The sequence below is a fragment of the Carcharodon carcharias genome, chromosome 22 (genome assembly GCF_017639515.1).
Source record: "Carcharodon carcharias isolate sCarCar2 chromosome 22, sCarCar2.pri, whole genome shotgun sequence".
Taxonomy (NCBI): Eukaryota; Metazoa; Chordata; class Chondrichthyes; order Lamniformes; family Lamnidae; genus Carcharodon; species Carcharodon carcharias.
The window spans coordinates 25,354,669-25,370,688 of record NC_054488.1 but is presented as its reverse complement, the minus strand read 5'-3'; the positions used below and the strand labels follow the sequence as shown (position 1 = coordinate 25,370,688).

Here is a 16,020-nt window from a genome sequence, read left to right as displayed (position 1 = left end):
TCAGCCCCACGATCCTGCTCAACCATTCAATTAGATCATGGCTGGTCCGCACCTCAACTCCATAATACCTTGATTCACTCACCTGACAAAATTGAGGAATTTTTATTTATATAGAGCTTTGGCAAATACTTAGGATGCTCTCAATTAGCCACCGCAGTACTTTTAGCCAAAGTAAGATCAGCAGTTGAGATAAATGATGAAAACCTTTAACTTTATATAGTACCTCTAATGAAATGAAACGTCCAAAATGTGGTTTGTAGCAGGGGTTGAAGATAATGGCTTCTGTCTTCCCAATATTTAATTGGAGGAAATTTCTACTCATCCAATATTGAATGTCAGACAAGTAGGTGTGACAAATCAAAGACAGAGGAGGGGTCAAGAGTAGTGATTGAGAGGTAGAGCTGGGTGTTGCTGATGGGGAAACTGATGCTGTGTTTTCAGATGATGTTACAGAGAGGCATCATTTAGATGAGAAATAGGAGGGGGGTTAAGGATAGACCCTTGGGGGACACCACCAGTAATGGTGTGGGAGCGGGAAGAGAAGCCATTGCAGGTGATCCTCTGGCTATGATTAGATTGAGCAGAATGGAACCAGATGAGTGCAATCTTGCCAGCTGGACAACAGTGGTGAGGCATCAGAAGAGGTTAATGTGATCAGCCACGTGAAAGACTACAGACAGTTTTGAGAAGGAGGAACAGTACATAGAATGTCATTTGTGACAGCGGTGGAAACCTGATTAAAGGGATCCAAATATGGAGTTCCTTGAAATATGGGCACATATTTGGGAGGTGATGTGTTCAGGAAAGGAAGGTAGGAGATGAGGTGGTAGTTTACAAGGACAGTGTCTTTATGAGGAGGGACTGATAACGAGAGATCTGAAAGAGAGTGACAGTATCTGGAGAAAGAGAACTATTAATAATATAGGTTAACACAGGAACCAGGAAGGGAAGTTGGATGGTCAACAGTTTAGTGGGAAAAGGGTTGAGGGAGCAGGAAGTATGTCTTGTGGACAAGGTGAGCTCACAGCAGGCATGAGGGGAAATAGAAGAGAAGCTAGAGAACAATGCGTGTTCAAAGCACGGATAATAGAGGAAGCAAGGATTTGTGTAGAGATGGAGGAGGATATGGGTATGTAGTGATACAAGGAAGTGATCAGAGATGGCCTTATCTGTGACTGATATGATAATGGACGTAGCAAAATCACACAAGGCAAAATCAAGGTTGTGGCCATGGATATAAGTTGGGCTGTTTACACTGAGGGGAAAAGATGGAGGGAGGAAAAGAGGGCAGTGAACTCAGAAGAGAGGGAGCATGATGAGCTATTTAAATCCAAGTCTTTATTTGTCGTAAGGTTAAGGTTAACATGATAAATGTTCTATTTTATACTCATCAATCTTGACCCGCCATCAGCAATCAGGAATTGATATATGCAATATGCACAATTTCTGTACCGTTAATTTAAAATCTGAAGATGTGAAACTCCCTACATAATTGGACAATTATCTCTAATTTACAGTGCAGTGTAGAGGGAATTTTACTCTGTACCTAACTCTTGCTCTATTTGAGCTCAACGCTAACATGTGTATTTATTTAGAAAGTGTTCCATACATCAGCACTATTGTCCCTCATCTTGAGGAGCCCAAATAATGGTTGGCCTATAAAACAAATTAACCATTCCCAACAATCAAATTAGTCCCATTGCTGGCATTCCCCAACTTAACAGCAGGAACATGATTATTTTGGTTGAAATGACAAACAGACCTGTGACTGTTTCACTATCAATGTAAACAGGCCATTAGCAGCAGCAATGATGCTTCAATTGATAGTCCATTGGTCCATCAGTAGAGTTTTTAGAGTCAATGAGAGAAACAGCAGCTAGTGGGGGAAAAATATTTCAATGGGAACTTGTTTTGAAGAAACGGGGGACGGTGGGGGGGGGGGGGGTATAAAAGAAAAGCCCAAAACAACAACTGCAATTACATTTGGCCACCACGACATAAAAGAAAAACTGCTGCAAATGCTTAGTGCGATAACATGGGTGCATTATAGGTAAAGCTGATTGTAATATATTGTTAGGTTAGTAGAAATCTGGAAATCTCAACCCCCAAAAAAATCTGTTGTGGGGTGCGGGGAATGGGGTAACTGAATTTCAAAACTGAGATTGATGGTGCTAGGTTAAGGTTGTAATAATTATGTAGCCAAGGTGGGTAGATGAAGTTAAGATGCAGATCATCCATGATCTAATTGAATGGATGCACAGCATCGAAGCTGCAGGTCATCCCATTTCTTTGAAGAAATCTGTGGCTGAAGTTAGTCAATGTTTTAAAAAAAAGTCAAGTACCTTCTTATACATCATGGAGCACAACACATTTGTGAAATTAAGGATTACTAGGGTTAAAATAGAAAATGTTTCAGACCACTATGTGAAGTATTTGTACAACAGCATAATCTCTACATTGGAGTGGCAGATCAAGATATCTATGATGTTGCATGAAACGTACCCCAAACTTTAACAAAGAATGGCTACATGAATATCATAGGGGAGGGAAAGTTTCTAATGCCCATCAACTCATATGCCAGTAGAAGTCAACTTCTTCAAGAAAAAGCCCATTTAATCTGCCCACAAAAGATTGCGGCATGCAGCGATGCTTGGAGAGAGGCACTGTGAAATCTCGACTAGTATAAAATGTTAGGAACAGTGAAACAGGAACATGATGTTCAGCCCCTCATGCCTGTCCCAGCATTCAGTTGGATCTTGGCTGATCCATATCTCAGCTCCATTTACTTGCTTTGGTTCCAAAGTTTAATACGCAGCAAGCAGGTCCTGGTATAAACATAGAGGACCTGGGTTAAGGACTGGTTACTTCTGCAAGCTAGTTACAATATGGCTGTATTGGGCTCTGTGGTACATGACTCTATCCTAAACCAGAAGCTCCAATGGGTCCAGGGGTGAGCTGGTTTCAATTCCGATCACCCAGCGTAAGTCAGCTATTGATAAGCCGTTTCTCCGATGAATGTTTTCTCTCTCATGTTGCTGAGTATTTTTATTTTATAAGCAGGGATCAGGCGAGGTTGCTTTGTTGATTGGTGAGTGGTGAGAATCTCTCCTCACAGTTTCAGTACATGGGCACCCCTGGATGGTTTAGTTATATAGAAGGTCGCAGTTCCACTGTAGTTGTCCTGTTAAATGAAAGATGGCAGTTTATGTTCTACAAAGAATCTCCTGATTAGAAAGCCAATATTTGCATTGAATAAGCTAAAAGGGCAAAGAGCACCCACACCACGTGACTGGGACTTTGCCCCACAGCATCCCATGTGACTGGAAACAAGCAGAAGCCATATTCTTTTTTATTAGTATTTGCTGTCAGAAGTGGAAACCACCAGGCCAAGAATTATATACAAGATCCAAGATTATATCAAATAAAATTGAGAGGGAGACTAGAGGCAAAAGGAGACTCAAGGAGAGAGAGACACACACACGCAAAATTTCTTCTGATACTGTAAGATTAGTAAAAGGAAAGCAGCAATAGGAAAAACCTCAAAGGTTTTGTTTAAGGTCAAACAGGACAAGCAGGAGACAGTTAAAATGTTAACCAAAGCAGATCAATAATACACCATTCAGTGAGTGCACTCCAGAACTTTGACATGAAAGACAGTCTCTCCAAATGAACTTAAAGTTTATAAAGACCCTCAACATGGATTAACTATGTTCCAGGGTGATTAGAGAGACAAGAGAAAAGATTAATGAAGCACTTGCTCATTTTGAGGAGTCACCTAAGACGCAAGGTGATCTGGTCAACTGAAACAGATGAATACAGTTCCCATGGATCAGCAAGGATGATAGAGGCACACCTGGCAACTACAACTTCATTAACAGAGCCATTCTACACCCACGACAATGGAGCCTCATTTTACAGAAAGCCATTAAGTCCTGAAAGCTCCAGTAGCCCCTCAACATCCAGAGCTTTTTGGGGCAAGAGAATTCCAGATTTCTACTACCCTTCTGTGCCGATAAAGTGCAATCTGGTTTCACTATTAAATGGTCTAGCTCTAATTTTAAGTTTGTGCTGCTTTTCCCCATCAGTAGAAATAGTTATTTGTATCTACCCTTTTGAATCTCTTTGTGCATCCACATTTAGACCCATATACATACAATGGGAAGGAAAATCCAACTGTAGTTGCAACTGTGCAACTGGATTCCCAACTAACCCAGTGGATAAATTGCAGTCTGCTCCTAACCCAGTGGACAAACTGAACTAGTGCCTCTGTCCTTTTAATTGTTACCTTAATCCGCTGGATTGTATTTTCCACAGCTGCAGCATCCACTAAGGTAACCGTACAGCCGCCAAAACCTCCCCCAGTCATCCGACTGCCATAGACCCCCTCACCATCCATCGCTGCAGCAACCAGCTCATCCAGCTCTGGGCAACTAACCTCATAATCATCTCTGCAAAACAGAAGGACATGAGAGAGGAGGGCACAATCCCAGTTAATCCCAAAGTTCTTCCCTTTCCACCCAAGGTGCTGATGGCCGACACCTTTCCCCTGTTCTTGGTGTCCACGCCTGGACAGCAAGCGTCAATGCTATCCTCAGATCCTCGTCACTGAGGGAGTCACAGTTGAGCCCTCAAACACGTCTACAAACACATGCAGCTCGGTCCATGGTGCACCAGACAGTGATTTGGAACAGGGACCCTGTCTGATTTTTCCCTCATTAATCCAGGACTGCCGAAGCTTCTTGTACAGCTCTCAAAACAGCCAGGCTAAAAAAATGCTACATACACGGTAGACATGGATTAAACCAGGGATCCTGTATGATTTATATCAAGGTCTGACGTATGCATAGGAGGATAGTCCAGGGTCAGTAGTTGATGATGTCAGACTCGTCCAGTCTCAAGTGTACACTCCCACCCATTATTTCTGAATATCAGACTTTACCGCTCAGCAGTGTTGTACACTGGCTGTACGCAGGACGAAACCAATAGCACATCATCTGATGCCAGGCCTATAATGGACTGAGATTGGCATTTGGTATGTATGCAGAATTGGCTGTGCGGGTTATGGTCAGTGGCAAATGGCAGTGAAATTTTCATATCACTTGGTGATCGTGATCACCTGGGCAGTGAAAAATACCCAGCCATACTATTATATATTCTAGCTTTTCAAACACCTTCCAGTATTGAAAGAGAATATCTTGAGCCATATAACACCAGGTAGAGCACTGGTGGGTATCGGCATGTCACTATGTAACACTGGGGACACTAATGGTGGGTGCAGGTGTGTCACTGTATAATACTGGATTACAGTGCTGGAGGGTTCAGGCCTTTCACTGTATACCAAAAACAGAATTACCTGGAAAAACTCAGCAGGTCTGGCAGCATCGGCAGAGAAGAAAAGAGTTGACGTTTCGAGTCCTCGTGACCCTTCGACAGAACTGATTGAATGTTAGAAGAGGGGTGAAATATATGCTGGTTTAAGGTGGGGGGGATAAGAGAAGTGGGGGGATGGTGTGGTTGTAGGGACAAGCAAGCAGTGATAGGAGCAGATAATCAAAAGATGTCACAGACAATGGAACAAACAAGTGTTGAAGGTGGTGATATTATCTAAACAAATGTGCTAATTAAGAATAGATGTTTCTTTTCCCACCTATTTTTAAATCTTGTATGCCGGGCTAGTCTTTCCACCCCACCCCCACTAGAACTGTATCTTGAGTACCCTGCCATCCATTCTTAATTAGCACATTCGCTTAGATATCACCATCTTCAACACTTCTTTGTTCCATTGTCTGTGACGTCTTTTGATTATCTGCTCCTATCACTGCTTGCTTGTCCCTACAACCACACCCCCCCACTTCTCTTTCCGCACCCCCCCACCATAAACTAGCATATATTTCACCCCTCTTCTAACATTCAATCAGTTCTGTCGAAGGGTCATGAGGACTCGAAACGTCAACTCTTTTCTTCTCCACCGATGCTGCCAGACCTGAGTTTTTCCAGATAATTCTGCTTTTGTTTTGGATTTCCAGCATCCGCAGTTTTTTGTTTTTATTTCTTTCACTGTATAATACTGGATTACAGCGCTGGAGGATTCAGGCCTCTCACTGTATAATACTGGATTACAGCGCTGGAGGGTTCAGGCCTCTCACTGTATAATACTGGGTTACAGCGCTGGAGGGTTCAGGCCTCTCACTGTATAATACTGGGTTACAGTGCTGGAGGGTTCAGGCCTCTCACTGTATAATACTGGGTTACAGTGGAGGGTTCAGGCCTCTCACTGTATAATACTGGGTTACAGTGCTGGAGGGTTCAGGCCTCTCACTGTATAATACTGGGCTACAGTGCTGGAGGGTTCAGGCCTCTCACTGTATAATACTAGGCTACAGTACTGGAGGGTTCAGGCCTCACTGTATAATACTGGGCTACAGTGCTGGGGGGTTCAGACCTCTCACTGTATAATACTTGATTACAGTACTGGAGGGCTCAGGCCTGTCACTGGTGATGGTAGCAGAGGCAGTAATTAGAAATGAATTCACAGCATCACTGTAAGTGTCCTCATCCCTTCATCTTACATTCCCATTCCTCCATCTCCGTACCATATTCCAATTTACCTCAGTGAATTGTGGCTCTGCACCATCAACCTCCCGAATTCCCAGTAATCCCTCGAAGTCAAAGCTTTGGCTGCATCAGTTGTCCGTTTGATTTCACTGATCACATGACGGGCCCTACAATACACTTCCGCATCCAGATGTGACTCGGCCGCTGAAGGCAAGAGAGAGAGAGAGGGGAAAGAATTTGGGGGGGGGGGGGGGCAGAAGAACAAATGAGGGTAGGGCAAAGCGAAGGTGAGCAGGTGAGGGCAGGGAGAGCACGAGTAAGGGAGGGTGCAGGCGAGCGAGGGAGGGGGCGAGCAAGCAGCAAAGAGTTACAGAAAGAGGCCACGAGAAAAGGGTGGGGGTCAGAGAGCAGATGCAAGAGGTAAAAACCGATTATAACATACATTTCTGCAGTCTCTTTCAACAATGTACCTCAGGATATTCCAAATCACTTTACAGCCAATAAAATGTGTTTGAAACTTTGTAATTTAAGAAAGGTGATACTCAAGTTGTGCATAGCAAGCTCCCATAAACAGAATTGTGATAAAATTGCTTTGCTTGTTACCTTTGGAAACTAGGGAATAAGATGGCATCAAACAGAAGGTACCAAGATTATGAAGGCATTGACAAAAAAGTGAATCTGTCAAACTATTCTGGAAAAGGGATCAGCAGTTGTTGCCCATGATCCCATAACCATCAAAAGACATTAACAGAATTACCTGGAAAAACTCAGCAGGTCTGGCAGCATCGGCGGAGAAGAAAAGAGTTGACATTTCGAGTCCTCATGACCCTTCAACAGAACTGGGTGAATCCAAGGAGAGGGGTGAAATATAAGCTGGTTTAAGGTGGGGGACGGGGAGAGAAGTAGGGGGCAGGTGTGAGGGTGGTGTGGTTGTAGGGACAAGCAAGCAGTGATAGGAGCAGATAATCAAAAGATGTCACAGACAAAAGAACAAAAGAACACAGAGGTGTTGAAGTTGGTGCTATTATCTAAATGAATGTGCTAATCAAGAATGGATGGTAGGGCACTCAAGGTACAGCTCTAGTGGTGGTGGGGGGCATAAAAGATTTAAAAACAATGGAAATAGATGGGAAAAGAAAAATCTACATAAATTATTGGAAAGAACAAAAGGAATGGGAAGAAACAGAAAGGTGGTGGGAATGGAGGAGGGAGTTCAAGATCTAAAGTTGTTGAATTCAATATTCAGTCCGGAAAGCTGTAAAGTGCCTAGTCGGAAGATGAGGTACTGTTCCTCCAGTTTGCGTTGGGCTTCACTGGAATAATGCAGCAAGCCAAGGACAGACATGCGGGCAAGAGAGCAGGGTGGAGTGTTAAAATGGCAAATGATAGGAAAGTTTGGGTCATTCTTGCGGACAGACCGCAGGTGTTCTGCAAAGCGGACGCCCAGTTTACGTTTGGTCTCTCCAATGTAGAGGAGAGCATTGGGAGCAACGAATGCAGTAGACTAAGTTGGGGGAAATGCTGCTTCACTTGAAAGGAGTGTTTGGGCCCATGGACGGTGAGGAGAGAGGAAGAGAAGGGACAGGTGTTGCATCTTTTGCATGGGCATGGGAAGGTGCCATAGGTGGGGGTTGAGGAGTAGGGGGTGATGGAGCAGTGGACCAGGGTGTCCCGGAGGGAACGATCCCTACGGAATGCCGCCGGGGTTTGGGGGGGGGGGGGGGGGGGGGGGCTGAAGGGAAGATGTGTTTGGTAGTGGCATCATGCTGGAGTTGGCGGAAATAGCGGAGGATGATCCTTTGAATGCGGAGGCTGGTGGGGTGATAAGTGAGGACAAGGGGGACCATATCATGTTTCTGGGAGGGAGGAGAAGGCATGAGGGCGGATGCGCGGGAGATAGGCCGGACACGGTTGAGGGCTCTGTCAACGACCGTGGGTGGAAAACCTCGGTTAAGGAAGGAGGAGGACATGTCACAGGAACTGTTTTTGAAGGTAGCATCATCGGAATAGATGCGACGGAGGCGAAGGAACTGAGAGAATGGGATGGAGTCCTTACAGGAAGCGGGGTGTGAGGAGCTGTAGTCGAGGTAGCTGTGGGAGTCGGTAGGCTTGCAATAGATGTTGGTGGACAGTCTATCACCAGAGAGGTCAAGAAAGGGAAGTGTCAGAGATGGACAGCGTGAAAATGATGGCGGGGTGGAGATTGGAAGCAAAATTAATAAATTTTTCCAAGTCCCGGCAAGAGCATGAAGCAGCACCGAAGTAATCATCGATGTACCAGAGAAAGAGTTGTGGAAGGGGGCCGGAGTAGGACTGGAACAAGGAATGTTCCACATACCCCATAAAGAGACAGGCATAGCTGGGGCCCATGCGGGTACCCATAGCCACACCTTTTATTTGGAGGAAGTGAGAGGAGTTGAAGGAGAAATTGTTCAGCGTGAGAACAAGTTCAGCCAGACGGAGGAGAGTAGTGGTGGATGGGGATTGTTCGGGCCTCTGTTCGAGGAAGAAGCTAAGGGCCCTCAGACCATCCTGGTGGGGGATGGAAGTGTAGAGGGATTGGACGTCCATGGTGAAGAGGAAGCGGTTGGGGCCAGGGAACTGGAAATTGTTAATGTGACGTAAGGTGTCAGAGGAATCACGGATGTAGGTGGGAAGGGACTGGACAAGGGGAGAGAGAAGGGAGTCAAGATAACGAGAAATGAGTTCTGTGGGGCAGGAGCAAGCTGACACGATCAGTCTACCGGGGCAGTTCTGTTTGTGGATTTTGGGTAAGAGGTAGAAGCGGACCGTCCGAGGTTGGGCAACTATCAGGTTGGAAGCTGTGGGAGGAAGATCTTCAGAGGAGATGAGGTCAGTGACAGTCCTGGAAACAATGGCTTGATGGAACACCTCTGTGTTCTTTTGTCTGTGACATCTTTTGATTATCTGCTCCTATCACTGCTTGCTTGTCCCTACAACCACACCACCCCCTCCACTTCTCTCTCACACCGCCGCACCTACCACCCCCCCCCACCCCCCGGCCCCCCAAACTACCTTAAACCAGCTTATATTTCACCCCTCTCCTTGGATTCAACCCAGTTCTGTTGAAGGGTCATGAGGACTCGAAACGTCAACTCTTTTCTTCTCTGCCGATGCTGCCAGACCTGCTGAGTTTTTCCAGGTAATTCTGTTTTTGTTTTGGATTTCCAGCATCTGCAGTTTTTTTTGTTTTTAACACCAAAAGACATTAACTGCTCACTTATCTGCTGACTGTGGGATTTTACTGCCAGCACTCTGACTGCCTCATATGCCCACAAAACAATACTGAGTGCATTTCAAAAGTGATTCGTTGGTTGTGATTCACATCAAGATGCCCAAAGTGCAAGGCACAATAGGCAAGATCTACCTTTCTTCCAATTCCAGCTGTCCTTTAACCTGGGATACAAGAATACAGAATGCTTTGCCACAGGTGGCTACTGAAGCTGTGTCAGTCAGTAGTTTTAAGAATTAATTAAATAAACATTTGAGGGAAAACACAGCATTATAGCAAATGGGGAAAGGAAGAAATGGTTTCTGTTATGGAGCTGGTATCAGCACAGGCCTAGCCCCAGTGAAGCAAATGGTAGCTTAGGCCACTGTCATTTGTGTAATTTGAATAGACTATATGTTGGAAATTGGTACTGCATGCGACTGAGTGGGACAACTGAAGGGACTTTCAGTAACAGAGATAGCAATAACAGATAATTTTGATCAATTGTGAGCTTTTAAAAAATTCATTGATTAGATTTGGGATCGCTGGCAATGCCGTCATTTCTTGCCCATGACTAATTGCCCTTTAGTGGTGGTGTGCCACCATCTTGAATCGCTGCAGTTCATGTAGCAAAGTGCTATTAGGGTGGGAGCTTTAAAATTTTGCCCCACCAACAATGAAAGATTGGCTGATATATTTCAAGTCAGGATGGTGTGTGTCTTGGAAGTGACAGTGTTGCCCTTGTCCTTTTAGGTGGAGGCTGTGGGTTTGGGAAGTATGGCTAAAGAAGCATGAAAATGGGGAGAGATGTAAATTGGGTGGCTACATTGACAGCTAAAGTCATAGCTAGTCCGATGAGTCCGAGTGCAGATCCAAACAGAAAGACTTCCGCCTTTCACAATGTCAGGATGTCCCAAAGAACATTACAGCCAATTAGGTATCCGAGGAAAATAAATCACTTGCTAAGGTGAAGTATAGATCCATGGTGTACCGTATGAGTCCCTGCCTCTCCACACACATCGGGGTATGCCACTACCTCACCCATACACACTGCATCATGATCTTCCCAGTGATAGAACTCATCACACTCTCACCCTTTTTAAACCAATCCTTCCCAGAACTCCTTTTTCTCTAATCACTTATATGTCTTCTGCATCTTTTTTTATATTTGTTCCTTCATATGAGGCAGTCATTGCTGGCTAGACCAGCATTTCTTAACTGCCCTTCAGAAGGTGGTGGTGAGCTGCCTTCTTGACCCGGTGCAATCCATGTGTTGTAAGAACACCCAGTGTCTTTAGGAAGGGAGTTCCAGGGTTTTGACCCAGCGACAGAGAAGGAACGGTGATACATTCCCAAGTCAGCTGTATGGCTTGAGGGGAACTTGCCAGTGGTGGTGTTCCCATGCATATTCTGTCCTTGTCCTTCTAGGTGGTAAGAAGTCATAAGTTTGGAAGATGATGTCGAAGGAACCTTGATGATTTGCTGTATTGCATCTTGTAGATGATACACACTGCTGCCACTGTGCATCAGTGGTGGAAGGAGAGAATGTTAAAGGTGGCAGATGGGATGCTGATCAAGTGGACTGTTTTGTCCTGGATGGTGTCCAACTGAATGAGTGTTGTTGCAGCTGCACTCATCCAGGCAAGTCAGAAGTATTCCATCACACTCCTGACTTGTGCCTTGTAGATGCTGGATAGGCTTTGGGATTCAGGAGGTGTGTTACTCTCCACAGAATTCCCTGCCTCTGACCTGTTCTTGTAGCCACAGTATTTATGTGCCCTGCACCCACCCACCCCCCTTCAAAAAAATAGATGCAAAAGCCAAGCTCGTACACACCTGTCAAATCAGCTATAGAAACATCTCGGAGAGTCTCTTTCTTGAGTGCATCTGCAGCCTCCTTGCACTGCTTGCGGCGAGTCGAGTACTCGCTGCCTGTCAGAGTGTGTCGTACATTGGAGTTTGTGATCAGGACTACCAGGCTGGGATCAGTGAGGGGCACAGGGGTCACTTCCAAAGACCTGAAGTTAGAAGAGTATGAGGTCAAACACCTGCAACCCCATGAATTCAACAGTTCCACTCTGAGGGCAACAGCAAGCACAGGTCCCAAAGAACAGTCACAAGATGCACAGAGAATTGACCTCACGCCTTCCTTGCTAATAAGGACACGCCCATCAGGGTCGAAAGGAAAACTCACCAGCTTATTTCTGGCCTCTCTTTGTGACTTTTGTAGCTCTTTAAGCTGAACAATGTTAGTTTTTGGGGAATTTAGGTATGCATTGTCCTCAAACCCTCCCAGGACAGGTAAAACATGGGTGAGGTACTTATTAAAGCCCCTCTACAGTGTCTTCAACAAACCTTCCAAGGGTAGATACAATATGGGTTAGATACAGAGCAAACAAGAATATAACAATAATTTAGGTACGAGTTATCATTTTGTTTAACTGGATCATTGATGCTTTATTAATGACACTCTCCTCTTGAGGGGACACATAAAACCAATGCTTGTCATACTGAACTACAGAGGGAGAATGAGATTAGAGAGATTGAAATAGAGATACGATGAGAAAGTGGGGAGAGGTTGCTAATTTAATCCATGAAGATGGAATGGGTCTGGATGTCCTTTCCCTAAGATCACGGCTGATCTACTACCTCAGCTACACTATCTGTCCTATCCCTATCTCCATCTCTTGATTCCCTTAGTATCCAAAAATCTAATCGATCCCAGTCTTGAATACAGTTCTCTGGGACAGAAATTTCCAAAAATTCCCAACCATTTGAATGAAGGAATTTCCCCTCATCGTGGTCCTAAATTGCCAAGCCCTTATTCTGAGACTGTGACCACTAGTTCTAGGCACATTGGCCAAGAGAAGCATCCTCCCAGCATTTAATCTGTCAGGCACTTTAAGAATTTTGTATCTTTGATGAGACCTGTCTCTCGTTCTGCTAAATTCAAGGGACTATAGCCTAGTCTACACAATCTCTCCTCATAGGCCAATCCCCTCATCTCAGCAATCGCTCTGGTGAACCTTCATTGTGCTCCCTCTAAGACAACTATATCCTTCCTTAGGAAAGGCAACCTAGGCCTTGTATAATTGCAGTAAGACTTTTTACTCTCATACTACAATTACAATCCTTTGTAATAAAGGCTAACATACAATTTTCTTTCCTGATTGCTTACCATATCTGCATGTTAATTTCATGATGCTTGTACAAGAACACTCAGATCCCTGTTCTGTAATAATTTCCGGTTGCCACCAGGGGTCAACTAGGCTGCAAGAAGAAAGTGTGCACTGCTATGAGATAGAGATGAAGCTTTCAGAAATTAAGGATCAAACACAAAGAGGAAATGAGTGAGTGCAATAAATAAACAGAGAAATCACTTCCCCTGCACAGAACATCATTGTACCTCAATGCTCCAACACTCAATTAACCAAGTCAAGAACATTAACCTTCTTAAAAGCCTCACATGTGGAACTTTCTGAATACCTTATTAAAATTCCTACAGCTCTCTTGGAAAATCTCTTATTTCCTACTTTAACTAGCTACAAAACTTGAAAATTACTTTGATCGTAATTGCTTGACTCTCCAGTGAATGAAATTTTTCCTCTCCACCCTGTTCTGAGATCAGTTGTATTTCTTGGTCTCAATCTCCTCAGCTGCTTCTAACACTTCCCATCCTTCTGTCAGCCCACCTTCATAGCATTGCCAACTTTGCCAGAGCTCACCTTTTGCTGAAACCTTCATCCAATCCCCCTATGGTTTCTCTCCTCCCCATCTCAGTAATCGCCTCCAGACCTAAAACCCTTAGAGATATCTGGGCTCCTCCAATTTTAAGTGCTCCAGCATCGGCAATCATGTCTTCAGCTCCGAAATTCCCTCCCTAAAACGATCTACTGCCTGCTTTAAGACACTCCTTAAAACCTACCTCGTTGACCAAGCTTTTTGGCTCAGTACCAAATTTCATTTGATATTGCTCCTGTGAAGCACCTTGGATCTGAGGCTGAAGAAGAGCAGTGAAGTATCTTGATGATAATATTTTTATACCACTTAATGAGGATTTTGAATGAGATGTGAGAGGCCTGGAAATGACATGGAGTAGGGATAGAAACCAAGGTGTGATTTGGTGACCAGAGCCATCCCACCATAGCAATGGTCCAGGTGGGGCAAATGGTAAAAGGTACAGCCAGGTGGAGCGGCTTCACTTAAACAGGTGGTATTACCACCCTCAGCCACGTCTCCATCAAGACCATGATGTTGGTGCAATTGTCCACATTTAATTGATGGATGGCAAGGGTCTTGTTCATGAATGGAGATTCAGGAGGGACAGGGAATGGCAGTGATCTGATGGCATGGTTCACTGGGTCAGCACCGAGAGGGATACAATATGTGGGAAGGAGTTTTGGATGATTAGCCCCTGTGGCAGGCTAGGCGGGAAGGTTGCTGAGAGACAAGGATGGGGAAGGTGGAGTTACTGCTTGTAAGGAGGCAGTGGACAGAACCTTGATGGGCCCTTCTGAGACAGACAGGGAAGCTGTAAGCTTCTCTAGGAGGGAGTGAAGTGTGGGACAACTGCAAATGAGTAGGAATTCTACAGCGTTAGATAGGGAATTACCAGGGCAGAGTACCCAAGAGAGGAGAAATGAAAGTGGCACGACAAAAGGAGAGATATCTAGCAAAAATAATTCTGAAAAATGTAGGATCAGGTGTGGCGTGGCAGCCAGAAGGTGCAGGCGAATGAACACAGTAAAAGCTTAGTTACGTGCGCGTGGTTATGTAGCAATTTTAGGGATACATACTCCTGACAGTTAACAGGGAATAGAGAGGAGTGGTTCTATGGTTCTAGGAGGGGAATCCAGAATTAAAGTCAGAGGTCCCATAGGGGGAGAAAAGGACTATAAATTGATCAAAGTTAGTTTAAAATTTATGCAACACAACCACAGATCAGAGAGACAGCAGCTGAGTTTGACAGCATAGCCCTGGATAGTCCAATGCAGAAATGTCATCATGTCTAGAAACGTCCAGGAATTTGGAAACCAAATTTGAGAAAAGATCCATCACCCACTGACGAAAGCCAAGGGTAGGAATGATTGCAGCACGAGCTGGGTAGGAATGGTTGCAGTTTAAACTATTAGTTAAATTAGGGCAAAAACGCACCCACTATTGCAGCCAGGGAAACTTTAATAGTGGAAGAGGAGCTTGGGGGAGAAATGGCAAAAGGATGGCAGTGGACAGTCAAAGACAAAAATACAGTAAGGAATTTCCTAAGAAACTGACCACCCCGGAGCCACCTTGAGCTATCAGGGAGAATTTCCCAGCTCTCCCATCCCATAATGTCTTATCTGAAATCAGACAGTGCAGGGCTCCTTCGGTACTACACTGGAGTGTCAGGCTAGATTTTGTGCTAGAATTCCTGGTTTGAACATAAGAAATAGAAACAGAAGTAGACCATTTGGCCCCTCAAGCCTGCTCTGCCATTCAATAAAGATCATGGCTGATCTTCGTGTTGATATCCACATTCCCATCTAACCCCGATAACCTTTGAATCCCTTGCCTAACAAGAATCTATCTCTGCCTTAAAAATATTCAGTGACCCCGCCTCCACTGCTTTCTGAGGCAGAGAGTTCCAAAGTCGCACAACCCTCAGAAAAAAATTTGAAAAAAGTGGGACTTGAACTCACAGCCTTCTGGCTCAGAGAGGAGCGTAGTAATGCTGAGCCACAGCTAACATCAAAGCCACACAGATTAGACTCAGACCATTGAACACCCTCAGCAGGGGCGCATTCCTTCCTTGGCTCACCTGCAATCGATAAGCAAGGCGTGATCCTTTTTCCCCATTACCGAGATGAACTGGTCCATGATTCCACAGGGCATGGAGGCAAATGTATGCTCAGCTTTCTGACAGGCCAGGGCCTTTTCCACTAAATCCCCATTGTCTGATGATCAGAAATTTGAAACATGATCATTAGCGGTGCAGAATATGCACTGTGCCTCCCTACACCAAGGTGTGCTCTTCCTGGATACTAATGACAACAAGGGATATGGGGATAGTGGGGGAAAATGGCGTAGAGTTAGATGATCAGCCAAGATCTGTTTGAATGGCAGAGCAGGCTTGACAGACCGAATGGCTTACTCCTGCTATGTTCCTCTGTAACATGCAGACATGCTTCCCATTCACAGAACGTATGTCGCTGCAAATCCTAAACATCCCTGCTTGCCCATTCCAAAACCATGTC

The 16,020-nt window shown here is 44.8% G+C and overlaps 1 protein-coding gene across 1 annotated transcript in view; it reads right to left on the bottom strand.

The window, feature by feature from the left end:
* Positions 1-2,162: 2,162 nt before the first annotated feature.
* The window catches only part of galk1 (galactokinase 1), a 29,965-nt gene continuing 16,107 nt past the window's right edge, over positions 2,163-16,020 (bottom strand). The window contains exons 4-8 of the mRNA XM_041216591.1: positions 15,585-15,720; positions 11,624-11,805; positions 6,609-6,759; positions 4,286-4,448; positions 2,163-3,181 (exon numbers count right to left, since the gene is read on the bottom strand). Coding sequence (XP_041072525.1) covers positions 3,110-3,181; positions 4,286-4,448; positions 6,609-6,759; positions 11,624-11,805; positions 15,585-15,720 — 704 coding nt within the window. The 3' untranslated portion in view covers positions 2,163-3,109. The remainder of the gene's footprint in view (positions 3,182-4,285; positions 4,449-6,608; positions 6,760-11,623; positions 11,806-15,584; positions 15,721-16,020) is intronic.